The sequence below is a fragment of the Nesoenas mayeri genome, assembly GCF_963082525.1.
Source record: "Nesoenas mayeri genome assembly, chromosome: 29".
NCBI lineage: Eukaryota > Metazoa > Chordata > Aves > Columbiformes > Columbidae > Nesoenas > Nesoenas mayeri.
The window spans coordinates 1,397,739-1,411,692 of record NC_137561.1 but is presented as its reverse complement, the minus strand read 5'-3'; the positions used below and the strand labels follow the sequence as shown (position 1 = coordinate 1,411,692).

The 13,954-nt window shown below is 51.5% G+C and overlaps 1 protein-coding gene across 1 annotated transcript; it reads right to left on the bottom strand.

Moving 5' to 3' along the window:
• Positions 1-875: 875 nt before the first annotated feature.
• LOC308050712 (olfactory receptor 14J1-like) lies at positions 876-1,808 on the bottom strand (the record flags this gene model as incomplete). The annotated part of the gene is made up of 1 exon (XM_080360860.1): positions 876-1,808. One exon carries the CDS (start codon positions 1,806-1,808, stop codon positions 876-878), a length of 933 nt encoding a protein of 310 aa, XP_080216986.1.
• Between the last annotated feature and the right edge of the window lie 12,146 nt (positions 1,809-13,954).

Below are 13,954 nucleotides of genomic sequence, written 5' to 3'. Positions count from 1 at the left end.
TCTGAACTATTCATTGAGTGTCCATCCATGGAGAGAAAACAGCCTCTGTGGATGAGAAGCCAGTGCTGGAAATGGTGGTTGTGAGGGGCCAGTCCATGGTGACTGACCTGGGGCTCCTTCCACGGGGTGTCCAGTGCACAGGGGCACAGCCCAGCCCTGCTCTGCTGGTCCTGCAGGTCTCTGGCAGGAGCCTGGCTGTGAGAGGACACTGCTGTGTGCCAGCCCTGCACACACACACTGTTCAGCTGTACATTGGGGTTTCATCTGTGGGCCAGTTTCTTGGGTATATTCTTGAGAGAAGGTTTGGAAGAAGATATAAACCATCATGCACTGCCCAAAGAAGATAACTTTTCCTTGTGCAAGTACTGTTACTGAGGCCAGCTCTGTCACAGCAGTGCCCATTGCCTGTCCCTGCCTGCGTCCACAGCACTGACACACAGCAGGACGGTGACCAAGCTGCCAGAGCACTCAGGCCTTGCACCAACACCAGGGATGAGAAGGAGAGTGTGGAGTGGAACCAGAACAGCTCTGGAAGAGCAAGCGCTGCTGCTCCCTGGCAGGGCTGCCATGCCAGAGCTGTTTTCCCCTCCACCCACGCACAGGAACTGTCCCTGCAGCTCCAAAAAGCCCTTGCAGGAAGAATATAGTGAAAAACAAGTCACTAAAGAGCCCTTTATTCTGTTTAGAGACAAGGAGAGCACTGCTGCTCATTTAAGCATCCAACAGTTAGAAAAGAAAAGCCAGCAGTGAATTAGAAATGGGGTTGACAACATTATCACAATAAGAAAACAACCAATAACACCAGAAAAAACAGTTGACAGGCTGGGCTTGTAATTAGCTACATTAAAACTCCTGTATAAAAGAAGATGGCCAGTTTATTGCTTCAGAAACCAGAGGGATAAGAGTTTACGCAGGGCATCCTTGAGCTGCTGGTTCCTCATGCTGTAGATGAGGGGGTTCACTGCTGGAGGCACCACCGAGTACAGAACAGACAGCACCAGGTCCAGGATTGGGGAGGAGATGGAGGGGGGCTTCAGGTTGGCAAACGTGCCAGTGTTGAGGAACAGGGAGACCACGGCCAGGTGAGGGAGGCAGGTGGAAAAGGCTTTGTGCCGTCCCTGCTCAGAGGGGATCCTCAGCACGGCCCTCAAGATCTGCACATACGACACCATAATAAACACAAAACACACAAATGATAAACAGACAGTGACTACAATAAGCCCAAGTTCCCTGAGGTAGGAGTGTGAGCAGGAGAGCTTGAGGATCTGGGGGATTTCACAGAAGAACTGGCCCAGGGCATTGCCCTTGCACAGACGCAGTGAAAATGTATTGGCCGTGTGCAGCAGAGCAGTGAGAAACCCAATGGCCCAGACAGCTGCTGCCATGTGGACACAAGCTCTGCTGCCCAGGAGGGTCCCGTAGTGCAGGGGTTTGCAGATGGCAATGTAGCGGTCGTACGACATGACAGTGAGAAGATAAATCTCTGCTGAAACTAAAAAGACAAACAGAAAGAGTTGTGCAGCACACCCTGCATAGGAAATGGCCCTGGTGTCCCACAGAGAGTTGGCCATGGATTTGGGGACAATGGTGGAGATGCAGCCCAGGTCGAGGAGGGCGAGGTTGAGCAGGAAGAAGTACATGGGGGTGTGCAGGTGCTGGTCCCAGGCTATGGTGGTGATGATGAGGCCGTTGCCCAGGAGGGCAGCCAGGTAGATGCCCAGGAAGAGCCAGAAGTGCAAGAGCTGCAGCTCCCGTGTGTCTGTGAACGGTAGGAGGAGGAACTGGGTGATGGAGCTGCTGTTGGACATTTGCTTTTCCTGAGCACGGGGCGCTGTCATGAGAAAAAAAAAGACAGTGAGAATCCAGGGCAGAGTTCTCTGACAAAAATCAAACCAACTCCCATAGACCCTCCCCTGTCGCACACAGACACTCATTTTCAGCACTGTGGCTGCAGCCCTGCTTGGGGCTGGAAAATGTGCAACCAAGAGCAGGGCCAATAAGTCAGGTTGATAAGTCAGCCCAGCTCTGCAGGAGTGGGGCAGGGAACGTTGGGGATTGTCCTGGTTCTGCTAACACAGAAGGGCTGTCAGCACTTGCTTTCCCAGTGATAGGGAGCAGAGATGGTGAAGGCAGTTTAGGAGTTCCAGGTTTTTTTACATATCCCCCCATATTCACTGCAGAGTGTTGTTGGGTGTCAGAAACCCTCAGCATTTCTGCTGCACTCAGGGAGAACAGAGCGAGTCCTGCGAGACCTGAGGGTGCCTGTGGGTCAGTGCAGAGTGAGGGCAGCTGCTCTGTCCCTCTGTCCTGCTCCAGCTGCCCTGGGCTGGCACCTTTCTGAGATGGAGGCTGATCACACTCCCATGTTACCCTGAAAAACCACCAGGCACTGCTGAGAGCAGAAGGACCCACCTCAGACCATGACAGGTCTCACCCTTTCCTAAGGTCTCAGCACCCAACGTTTAGCCCAGGACACACACAGCTCATTCCCCAGCTCACAGACTGCATTGCCCACAGCCCACAGGTCAGAGCAAAGCTGGGACACGTGTGCCCATGGACACACCTGCAGGAACGGACCCACCAGATCAGGCTGTGACTCTGCAGCTGAAACTGCCATCCCCAGAGAGCCTGACAGCAAGAACAAGATCCCAACAGCAGTGACCCAGAGCAGGGGAGCAAGAAGGAAAATGCGGTGAGGGTGGGGGTGAGAGAGGCCAGGGCAGAGGCAGCCGGGCACTCAGACAGCATCCCCCTTCCCCAGCTGTGCAGCCACCTCCCAGACACCAACAGTGCCGGGCAGCTGCTCTCAGCCCCTGTGCTCTGCAGAGGAACTGCAGCTCTGGCTGCACAGGAGCTGCTTCATGCCTTGGAGCCCCCGGCCCTGAGGGCAGAGGCTTTGCTGGGTGGGACAGGAGGCCAGGGGGCTGCTCACAGGAGGGATCTGACCTGCAGGGGGTCACAGGGACTTGGCTGACGGGTCCAGCCAAGGTGATGCAGGTGCTGTGCACAGGCAGAGGGGTGGGGAAGGGATGTCATGATCCTCCTGGCAGATGTGCTGATCACTCAGAGTTGCAGTTCAGGAGTCTCAGTGACTTGTTTAAGCATGAGAGCTCATTTTCAATTTTATCCTTTCCTGTACCCCCCACCCCTTGGGAGAGGAAACTGAAAAGACAGGCTCAGGAATGCTCCTTATCTGTCTGGTAATCCTTGCATTGATCTTGTCATTGGGGCATCACCTTAGAAAAATCCTGCAGGTGATCTGCAGCTGTGAGCAGCACTGACCCACACAGCACCCTCTCCACAGCAGAAGCACCTTTCCTGCCCTTATCAGGGATGCTCCTTTCCCTCACAGCTTGTCCCCACAGCAGCCTGGGGATCTCCCCCAGACAGGGACCCTGCTCTGCAGGACAGCCCTGGGCAACCCTGGGTGCTTCCCCTGCAGCCACCCTCAGCAGAAGTTGTCATCATTCCCTGTTCCTGTGACAGTGCAGCAGGGAAGCCCTGCTCTGGAGTGTGTTCTTCTCCTCTACAACAGAGATACTGTGAGCGAGACCTGAAAGAAAAACTGTAAATTGTGCGATGTACCAGCTTAAGGTCTCCCTCCAGGAAATGCAGCTGCATTGTTCTACAGCCAGAGACTTACCATGTTAGAACTGTGATTTGTCTCATTGAATCCTCAGCAACCAGCCACCCCAAATTGCCTTTAATCTCTCTGTGCGTGGCTCCTGTGCCCTCGGTGCTGCAGGCAGAGCCCTCAGCCCTGCTGCGTGTGCAGAGGAGCTGCTCCTGGGCAGAGCTGTCTCTCTGCAGCGCTGCCGCTGCCATGAGCTCCCTGTGTCCCAGGAGCCCAGCCCAGCTCAGCAGCACAGGAGCAGCCCAAGGTGCTTTAATGACCCCTCTTGTGGGTTTGGTGCTGAGCCCATGAACCTCAGACCCTGGAGGAAGTTGATGAAACTTCTCAAGAAGTCAAAGTCAGATGTAAACTCCAAAGTTTCTTGTACTGTTAATGGGTCCCACTGAGGGAACCTACTGAGAAACTGTCCCAGGGGTCTTTTTCGAGCAGAAAATTGGAGGCAGTGATGACAGATCAGGAAAAGCAAAGTAAAAGTCTCTCTGATGCTTAGTAAACCTGGATGTATTTCATTAACCAAAGGACCAACCTTGACTCCCCTTTAGAAAGCAGATCCTGTCCCTCCCACGTTGCCCAGGGCCCTTCCTGGGACAGTGTGATGTGGGGCTGTGCCAGGCCAAGGGCAGGACTATGGTCCCACCCCTCCCAGGTTCCTGGCTGGGGACAAGGAGGCCATGAGACCCCTGTGCTGCAAGGACAAGGTGTCTCCTCACAGGCATCAGAGGTGCAGACAACAGCCATAGCCAAGGGGAGAAGGAGCTCATGTCTGGTGGGGCTTTCAGCCTCTTTCCATCCCGTGATCATCTCCACGACAGCCTGTCCTGTGCTGTGGCATCCCCTGCACCTCTGTCCCTGCAGGCTGGAGACATCCCCCCTGCTGCCCCACCTTGCTCTTGTCTGAGCATCTTCCTTCCTTTGCTGAGATCTCTCCATCCTCCCCAGCTGCTCCTTGAAGCACAAAGCCTTGGGCTGATGCAGACTCCCTCTGCTGACCTGCTCCACCACAGCACTGCCCTTCCATCACATTCCTTTCTGCTCATGGCCAGCCTGGACCTCCCCAGCTGCACTTGGGGCCATTATTTCTTTCTCATGCTCTTTCCCACTATGCAGAAACCTCCACCACCTCTGAAACCGCCCTTCAAGCACTCTCAGGCTACTCCTGATATGTGTACTCCTGATGATGTCCCTTTCTCTGTCCTCTCTGGGCTCCTCCAGGTGTCCCTTGAGCTCCACTGGAACATCCTTTGAAACAACCTCAATTAATCAGTGATGTTGATTCTCTCTCCTCTGAAGAGACACGTCATTCTGTTCTTTGTAATAAACCATGAATTCGTATGAGAATCAACTTTTCTTGTCCCATTATTAGACAGGACACCAGCAATATTACAGCAAAGGATCTAATTCTTCCAAGCTGGGGGAGGAATATCTTCAGTTGAATGACTTCAGGCATTTTGTTCTCATTTTACACTCCCAGGTCTAGAGAGACATTCACCAATCTTTGGCCATGTCATGTCTGTGCTGTAATTGAAAGCCTTTGCACACATGGACTCTTGGACACTTGGTACCAGGTTTCTTGTGCAGGTCAGAGCTGGGCTGGTGCCACAGCTGGGGTGGTTCAGCCCAGATGTGAGGCCATGTCCTCAGCCAGGGACCTGACTGGGGAGCTGGAGCTGTCAGTGCTGCAGACAGAGCTGTGACACGGATGGAATGAACTGCCAGGCTGGGTGGCAGGAGGGAGTTCATCTGGTCTCAAGGACAGCAGCCTCCAAGCAAAGCAACAGGCCAGATCAGAACTCAGCCCAGACCTGTAAGGGCCCCATAATGAGCTGTTACTACTGCAGGAACAGTTAAAGGAGAAACAAACTCATTGTCTGGCCACTGATGAACTTAATAAAAGAAAGAGGTGAGAATCCCTATGTCCTCTTGTTCTCCCTCTTGTCCAGCAAGGTCTCCCAGGCCTCTGTGACTGGAGTCAGAACAAGCAGCAGTGTATGTGGATCAAGTCAGGGTCACTGGAAGTAACACAATCCTCTCCAGTCTATGGGACAGCAGGGGCAGCATCCCAGGAGCTGGGACAGCAGGACCATGTCACAGTGAGGCCACTCTGCACCATCTTGGAAAGCTCATGGAGACTGGGGGGACTCCCTGACCACTGGCAGCTCTCACACAGTGTGTGCACTTTTCAAAATGGCCCATGGGTGAGCAGGGGAACTAAGGGCTGTGCCCCAGAGCATGGCCACTGGGACCCCATTTCTGGGTGTCTGGAAGAGAACGTGACGGGGTTTGCCCAGGGCAGGTTATTCCTCTTTGCTTTCTGTGATGAAAGGACAGGGTTGTGGACGTGGGCAGAGCAGTGGTGGTCTGTTAACTTGAAGTCAGTAAGGAATCTAGCATCATCCTCCAAAATATTATCGTGCCCAAAGTAGGACATATGGTCTGTGTCAGTGTGCAAGTAGATGGGTAAAAAGCAATCTGAATGGTTGGTCTTGGATAGGTGCTGTAGAAAGGGAGAAACTTTCCAGTCCTGAGGACAGTCCAGCACTGGAAGCTGTTTCCCAGGAGTGCACACTCACTCTGTCCCAGAAAGTGACCAAGATGTGTTTGGATAAAGCCCTGAGCAATCTGGTCTGACCCTGCTGTGAGCAGGAGGTTGGTCAAGACACCTCCTGAGGTCACTTTGATCCTGAATGATGCTGTCCATCCTTCCCCTTCATGTTTACAAATTAGGGAGAGCTCTCAGGTTCTCCCAGATCACAGAAGTAATTCACATGAGGTGCAGGGATGCTTTACAAGTGCCCTCGAACAGTCCTGACCACATCTTTTCCATCCTTTTTCTTCTGCCTGGAGCCAAGATCTTATTTTTTGCTGTCCTAATGCCTCTCCAGAAAGAACAGCCTGTGTTGTTAACCCTTTCAGAGCAGGTTGTTCAAGAGGTATCAGCATCCATGCACAGAGTCTGCACATCAGCCAGACACAAATCCATCATTATAGAAATGGAGACGAGGCACTTGACCAGCTCCTTGCACCCAGATATCAGCGTGACATGTCTGCCGAGATGCCAGGGAACACCTAAAATCTACGTGAAGGGTATGTGAGTCCTGGTTGGGTATCCTGGCTTGTCTCCTGACCCATGTGGTGCTTCAGGCTGTGAAGAGAATCAAAACCAGCCATTGGACTGGGGTAGTTCCATTTTACATGTGTCACACAGGGCAGATGAGGGAGCTCAGAACTCCAGACTCTGCGGCACGGTTGGGACTGCAGAGACTGGAAATGCAGGTGACAGTGTGTGTCAGTGCACACACATACAGATTCTGGCTTCCTTTGGGCCTTTGCACTGACCTGGGATCTGTTCCTTGGCCTTCTTTGTCTCAAAAAGAAACTGTTCTCCTATGCAACCTCCACATCACACCACATAAAAATAATTAAAAGGTAGAACAATAATGAAAGAAGCACAATTTGGGGGTAATTCTGTCCAAGAGGTGTACTCTTTAAATGATTAAAACAAAGAAGAAGCGAGAGAAAAAGCATTGTTCTAAGAAATTCCTTCAAGACACAGCTACTGAGGTGTAGTAGATGCTTGGAAAAGCAAGAATGACTGTTAGGAATGAAATTAAAGAGATTTAAATCATCATCGTCATCAGAGAGAATGAGGAGTTCCCTGTTACTGTTACCAGTGACAGCACCACTGTTCACAAACATCCTTCAGAGCATCTCCATGTTTCCTGGGCTCCAAAGCTCATCCTGCTCAGAGTTTGACAGGATTGCTGCAAACCCCTGTGACCCAAATCTCTGCAACTGTCTCTGCTCAACAGCCTTTTACCCCAGGAAGGGGAAAACTACCAATGCAGGGACCAACCCAGTGCCCAACCTGCCTGGAGAGCCAGGACAGTTGTGCCACACAACAGCCGCCTCTGAGGGAACCTGGAGGTGATGGAACTGAAATGGTTTCAACCCAAATCATAGAATCATAGAATCATTTAGGCTGGAAAAGACCCTTAAGAACATGGAGTCCAACTGTAAATCAAACACTGCCCAATCCACCACCAAACCATGTCCCAAAGCGCCACATCTCCATGTCTTTTAAACACCTCCAGCAATGGAAGCTCCAATCCTGAGCTGGCAGGACACCATTGGCTGCAGTTGGACATAAGATACTGGTCATGGCTGTGAGTTCAGCCCTGGCTGGCAGAATGTCTCACACCCTCACTGAGGAGGGCAGGGGGCTGGGAGATGGGAGCACGTTTCAGTTTCCAGATCCCAGCACAGAGCCCAAACCATCCTGCCCTTGGACTCTGGATCCCACTTCCTGAGATGCAAAGCGGGTGGACTTCTGAGGGTAATCATGTTAAAAGGCATCAATAATCCTTCAAGTGTTTGTGTAATATGTCTAGGAATGTCAGACGTATAAGCTTATATTTAAATATCTGTAAAATAGTACTCTGCATCAGTGGTCACCCCTCTGGCAATGACAGTTAAATCGGCATTTGCACTATAAGGCTCCATACCCCATCCACAAGCACACATCTAAGTGGTTCAGATGACGGGTGGTCTGGCAAACGTCACCCTTTGTGTCCCCCGGCGATGGACACTGCTCATGTGCCTCTGCAGAGAGTGGCAGGAGCTGGATCCCCTTCTCGGGACAGACTCCTTCCAGGAGAGACACAGACACAGGGGAACTCATCGGGGCTTTACGGCATTTCACTGGGCATCAGTTTTGACATATTGGGTGCTGTCCTGTGACTGCCCTTTCTGCACAAATGATCATACAAACACAACCATTTAGTGAGACATGGTCATAAAGGGGCTGTTATGGACAAGAAAGCTCACCATGAACTCTGGAGAGAGCGAGGAAGTTCATAATCAGCACCAGGAAGAACCAAGAAGCTCGAGGCCTCTTCTGAAGAGCGGGAGGCCTGAGCAGCCGTGATTGGCCATTGTAGGTGTGGGAGAGGGTCAGGGCATGTCAGGGAGAAGCAATGAGATGGCTGATGGCTTCAGTGAACCCTTCCAGCCATGTCTGAGCCCAGCAATGGAAAGCAGTTGATGTCTGCAGGTGGAGGAGGAACAGGAGGAAGATCTTCCTGGGAATACGGAAGGAAGAAAGGCCTCTCTTGGGCTAATCATGTATGGCAGTGCCATTTGCATGCTGTGGGCATGGCTGTGCCTGGGAGATGGGGAACGGCTGCTGCTGGGGTGGCTGTGCTCAGTCATGGCCCATGAGCTGACCCTGCTCTGCTCCTCTCTTACACTGCCCACACTTGGATGGTCCTCAGGAATCATCCATGAGCCTGGTGGATCCATGAACCTCCTGCAGTGATGGGTATGGATCCAAACAGAGGATTCGTGCAAGTTTGGAACAGGGACATTGAGGTGACTGGTGACCATTGCCAGGTGTATGAAAGAAGTTGGATGAGTTGTGAGGAGCTCACAGGCATTTCCAACTCCACAGAAAACAAGAGCCTTGCAGTTAAAGCAACAGCACTTGACATAAAACACACAACCAAAACACAAAACACTCACACTGACCACAGGAAAAGTCTTGAAAAATATTGGAGAAAGATCTACTAAGTCCCAGGGGTCAGGGCTCAGCCATTCTGGTGATGAACAAGCATCAAGGGCTCACATGGGAGAAACCTGGGATTTGATTCTGCCTTTCACTTCATTAGAGGTTTGTTCATTCTTTCAGTAGCTGCAGTTCAGGATCATGGCAGCAGAGGGCTCACTAACATCTAAAATGGTCTTAAATGCCAAGGCTCTGTGCATCATTTTCCTAAAGGCTTCAGGTCTGGTGTGGATGATTAGAGAGATTTCAGGAATAGCCAGAGAGCATTTCCATAATAAATAGCAATAAAGCCAAATTTCTTCTATTTGCTCCCCTGCTCGCCCTTCCCTCCCTTTCCAGAACAGGTGGCATCAGCAGCCTCCAGTCCATATTGATGTGGAGTGTCTCCTAGTAGAGACTGAATATGTCAGAAAAGTGGGTGCCTAAATCACCATGTGAGTGAGGAGACAGGCCAGGACAGCTCAAGAGGAGTCACACTCCTCTGGACCAAGAGGTGGGTGTCCCTGGCAATCTCAGGTGCCACAGCACAGCGATACTTGTGTTCAGGGAGCTGGTCAAGTGACCCATCTCCTGTTCTGTAACGGTGTCTGAGTTTGCTCAGGTCACCCTTGACTTGAGCCCCATCCACTGCTGGGTGTTCTCCAGACTCCTGCCTTCAGGAACCAAGTCCCAGGAGACCTTGCTGATGAAGATGGAAGCAAAGAAGCCATGAAAAACCTCAGTCCCGTCTGATTCTACTCTTATGAAGTTCAGCAGCAGGCCCACGTTCACCCTGTCTATTCTTTCACTGCAAGTGAAGCTCCGTCAGCTCATCTTGCTGCCGTTCCTATGCAGGTATCAAATCCAGGCCAGCTTTGTCATCATCCCCACGTCCATGGACAAGGTTTTTAAATTCCTCCTTTGCAGCTTCCCCTGCTCCCACCTCCTGTGTGCTGCCTTTTGCCCTGGAGCTCCATCAGTTCAGAGGAGCAGCCTCATGAGATAAATGCTTCTTTTCATGGGTACTTGGAGAGATCATTCTTGTGCTTGGAGCAGCCTGTCCTGTAAGGATTATCAGATTTCCTGAGCTCCTTCATCCTTCAGATCTACTTCCATGTCTCCACTTTGCCCACCATCCCCCAATATGTCAAAGTCTTCTCCTCTGGATTCCACCAGCCTGTGCTCTGCTGCTGGCCTTCCTCCCTCCCCTCTGGTGCCTGGGACCCCTCTGTGTCCTGGTCACAACAAACAAGGTGGACACTGATGTTCACAACCCTCACCAGGGTTTCCTTGTTTCCCAGTTCCACATCCAGGTGAACATCACCCTTGTTGGCCCATCAGACAGACATGTTAAGCAGTTGGCCCAAGATCCTTTAGACTGTTGGCAGCTGCAGCTTTGCCTGGCCAGTGAATGTCAGGACAATTACAGTTCCCCATACGAAACTGCTCATTCACTGGTGCGTTACTTGAGTTGCTGACAGAAGATCTATTTCTTCTCCATGACCAAGTAATTTGTAGCACACGACATGTTGTCGCCCTGTACTGGGCTTACATGGTAAAGACTTGGAACTGGGGGTGAGTGTGCGTGTGCTACAGTTGTCACCTCTCTGAGAAGACAACAGGAGTTTGACCAACGTCAGACAAAGCCGATTTCAACTGCTCCAAGATGGAGCCAATCCTTGCCCAATCTGAGCCACTCAGTGATGCTGGCAGCACCTCTGGGATATTGTATTTGAGAAAGGGTAAAAAACGCTACACAACAGCAGGTGGGAGAGAGGAGGGAGGAGATGGGAGAGAAAAGCACTGCAGACATCAAGGTCATATCCCATAGGACCCAAGCAGGTCCCTCAGCAGGCCAAATCCTGCTCTCCTGAAATCCTGCTCTTGGCCTTGTTCTCATCTCCCAGGAGCCTCAGCTCCACTTTCCCATCCCTGACTGTTCCATCCTGACCAGCTCTTTCTGGTTTGTAAGTGTTAAGTCCCACAGGGCACCTCACCCCACTGACTCCTCAGTCACTCGTGTCAGGAAAATGTTGTCAATGAGCTCCAAACCCTTCCAAACCCCTGCACCGTTTCCAGCCGTGGCCCCTCAACCACAGATGTTGTTCTTCCCTGCATGGATGGACACCAAATGAGTAGTTCAGCAGTGCAGGTTTGTATTGTATAGATGAGATGCAAGAATGCACATCATGTATGTGAGTTGACATGAACCTGAGTGAGCACAAATACCATCTAGTTATTCCAGGGGGTTCCATAAGGGCCCGTTGGACAGACAGTGTCTCAAGATCACTTCATGTTGGGAGGAACATCCCATGGGAAAACACGTGAATGCAGCCCTGGATGTGCTTCCTTGAACTGAGCTCCCTGTGTCCATTCCACATGACGTGGGACATGTCAGATGAGTGCAGAGCAGGGGGACAACCTTAGGGCTGAGGTACCTCCCATCCCTTGGGAGTGGCAACAGGAGGTTTTCATTGAACAGATGAGCTGTGAGCATGCACATCATGTATGTGAGGTGAGAGGAACCTGAGGTGAGATGAGCCCAAGTGAAACCAAACAGCCATTCCTTGAGGTTCCATGAAGGCCTGTGGGGCAGACAGTGTCTACAAGTCACTTCACGTTGGATGTTACATACCAGAGAAATCTCCCTGGATTCAGCACTGGGATGTTTCCCCAATCAAATAATTAGTAGGAAATATATTTGATAACTTTGATAAAACAAGCATACATTCATGTGGTCAGGTATTGGGTCATCGGAGTTTTATGGATTGGTATGGTGTGTTAGGACATCAGTTGTGTCCCAGTATCTCATAATCCAGTAAGAAGCATGTATGTGTAAAGGAGACAGTGAGGTCAGTTCTGTGTCTAGAGGTGACAGCCCAGCAGCAGTGACATGGCTGGGAAAGAACCTCTGCCCAAGTACCCAAAGGCCCTACCCAAAAAGAGGCCTTGGAGACGAGTTGTCATGTCCATTCCACATAAGAACCTGATGGGACAGCAGCAGGAGCATGGTCGCGTTTGTCAGAGAAGCTGAAAGGCCAACAGCAGTCAGGGGATTTAGAAGATCAGTGTGAGGCTCCTTCTCTCAGGTAAAAGGTCTCTAAACATCTTGTGAGTTGGGTTCCATGCATGAAGGCCTGTTTGTGAGGTGGCTGAGCTTTCCTAGGTAATAGCAAGAAGCAGAAGAGGGGAAAAAAAAGGTCAGAAAGTGCAACTTGGAAGGTGAGGACTGGATATCAGGAGTAAGAAATGTCACTGGAAGGGCAGTGCTGTAGGGCAAGAGGTGACCCAGAGGGAGCTGGATCAGCCCATGGTTTGTGTGCCAAAGAGCAGCCGGTGAGGGTGCAAACACAGCAGTGAAGGTGCAGAGATGCTGGGTGAGAGCAGGTGGGAAGCGAGATGGGTGTCTGCAGCCTGCAGGGAAAGAGGGGCAGGGGCAGCACCGTGTGGAACAGCCTGTGGTGGAGATGGCAAAGGGCGCTGTAAGGCTGGAAGGGACCCACAGAACCCAGATCTGTGTCCCCTTGGCCAGGGCAGTTGTCTCTGCCACTGACCCCAGGAGCAGACATGTTGTCCTCATGGCACTGGGGCCTCGCTGCCTCCTTGCAGCCCCATGGGGAAGCTGGAGGTTGTTGTCCCAGTGTTGTCCTTCCCTGGGCCTTGCACACCCACATCTCACGGTCCCAGGAAGAGCCCTGAGCCGTGTGTGAGGGACAGGATCCCCCTTCCCATTGCCTGGAGGTGATGGCTTCTCCTTTCTGCTTCAGAAAGCAAACCAAGGGGTTTCTGAGCATCGGAGCTTAAGAAAAGACTCAAAGGAGACCTCATGGTGGCTACAGCTTCCTCACAAGGGGAGAAGTAAAGGAAGGTACTGATCTGTTCTCTGTGGTGACCGATAACAATACCCAAGGGAATGGAAGAAGGGTGTGCCAGGGGAGGGTCAGTGGGACATGAGGAAAAGGTTCTCCCCCTAGAGGTGCTGGACACTGAACAGGCTCCCCAGGGAGGTGTCACGACCCTAACCTGACAGTATTCAACAAGAGACTGGACAACGTCCTCAGACACACGGGGTGACCTGTGAGGTGTCCTGTGCAGGGACAGGAGTTGGACTCCATGATCCTTGTGAGTCCTTCCAACTCAGGACATTCTAAGATTCTATGAAACACTAGGTCAAAAGTCCATGTTTTCATTGTGCAGATGAGATGTAAACACACACATCATGTGCATGTCCACTGTGTGTATGTGGTGAGATGAACCCAAGGGAGCACAAACGCCATCAGCTGTTCCTTGGAGTGCCATAAAGGTCAGTGGGACAGAGATGGTGTTCAGGGGTCTCTTCCAACCTGTGTTATTGTAGGATTCCAGTAATCTTTTCCTTGGAGATCTAAAATGCCCCAGAGTAAATATAGCAGCTCCTCTGAGGAACGTTTCTCCACTCAAACCCTTGATAGGAAATCTATCAGATACATTTGATGAGAGCAACTCAGTTTGATCTGCTCACACACTGGACCACAAGGAGGGTGATGTTGGGTACGATGTCGTGTGGTCACTTGTGTCTCAGGAACTCATAGTCCAGTAGGAACCAATGGGTGTGGAGGGCACTGTGAGGTCACTTCTGCCTCTACAGGGGATTGGCCAACAGCAGGAACACGGCTGGGAAAGGACTGTGAGGTCACACACACAGACGAGCAATGGGGCCCAATCAGCATGGCTTGATGAAAGGCAGGTCCTGCTTGACCAGCCTGATCTCCTTCTGTGACAAGGTGACCGCTGAGCAGATG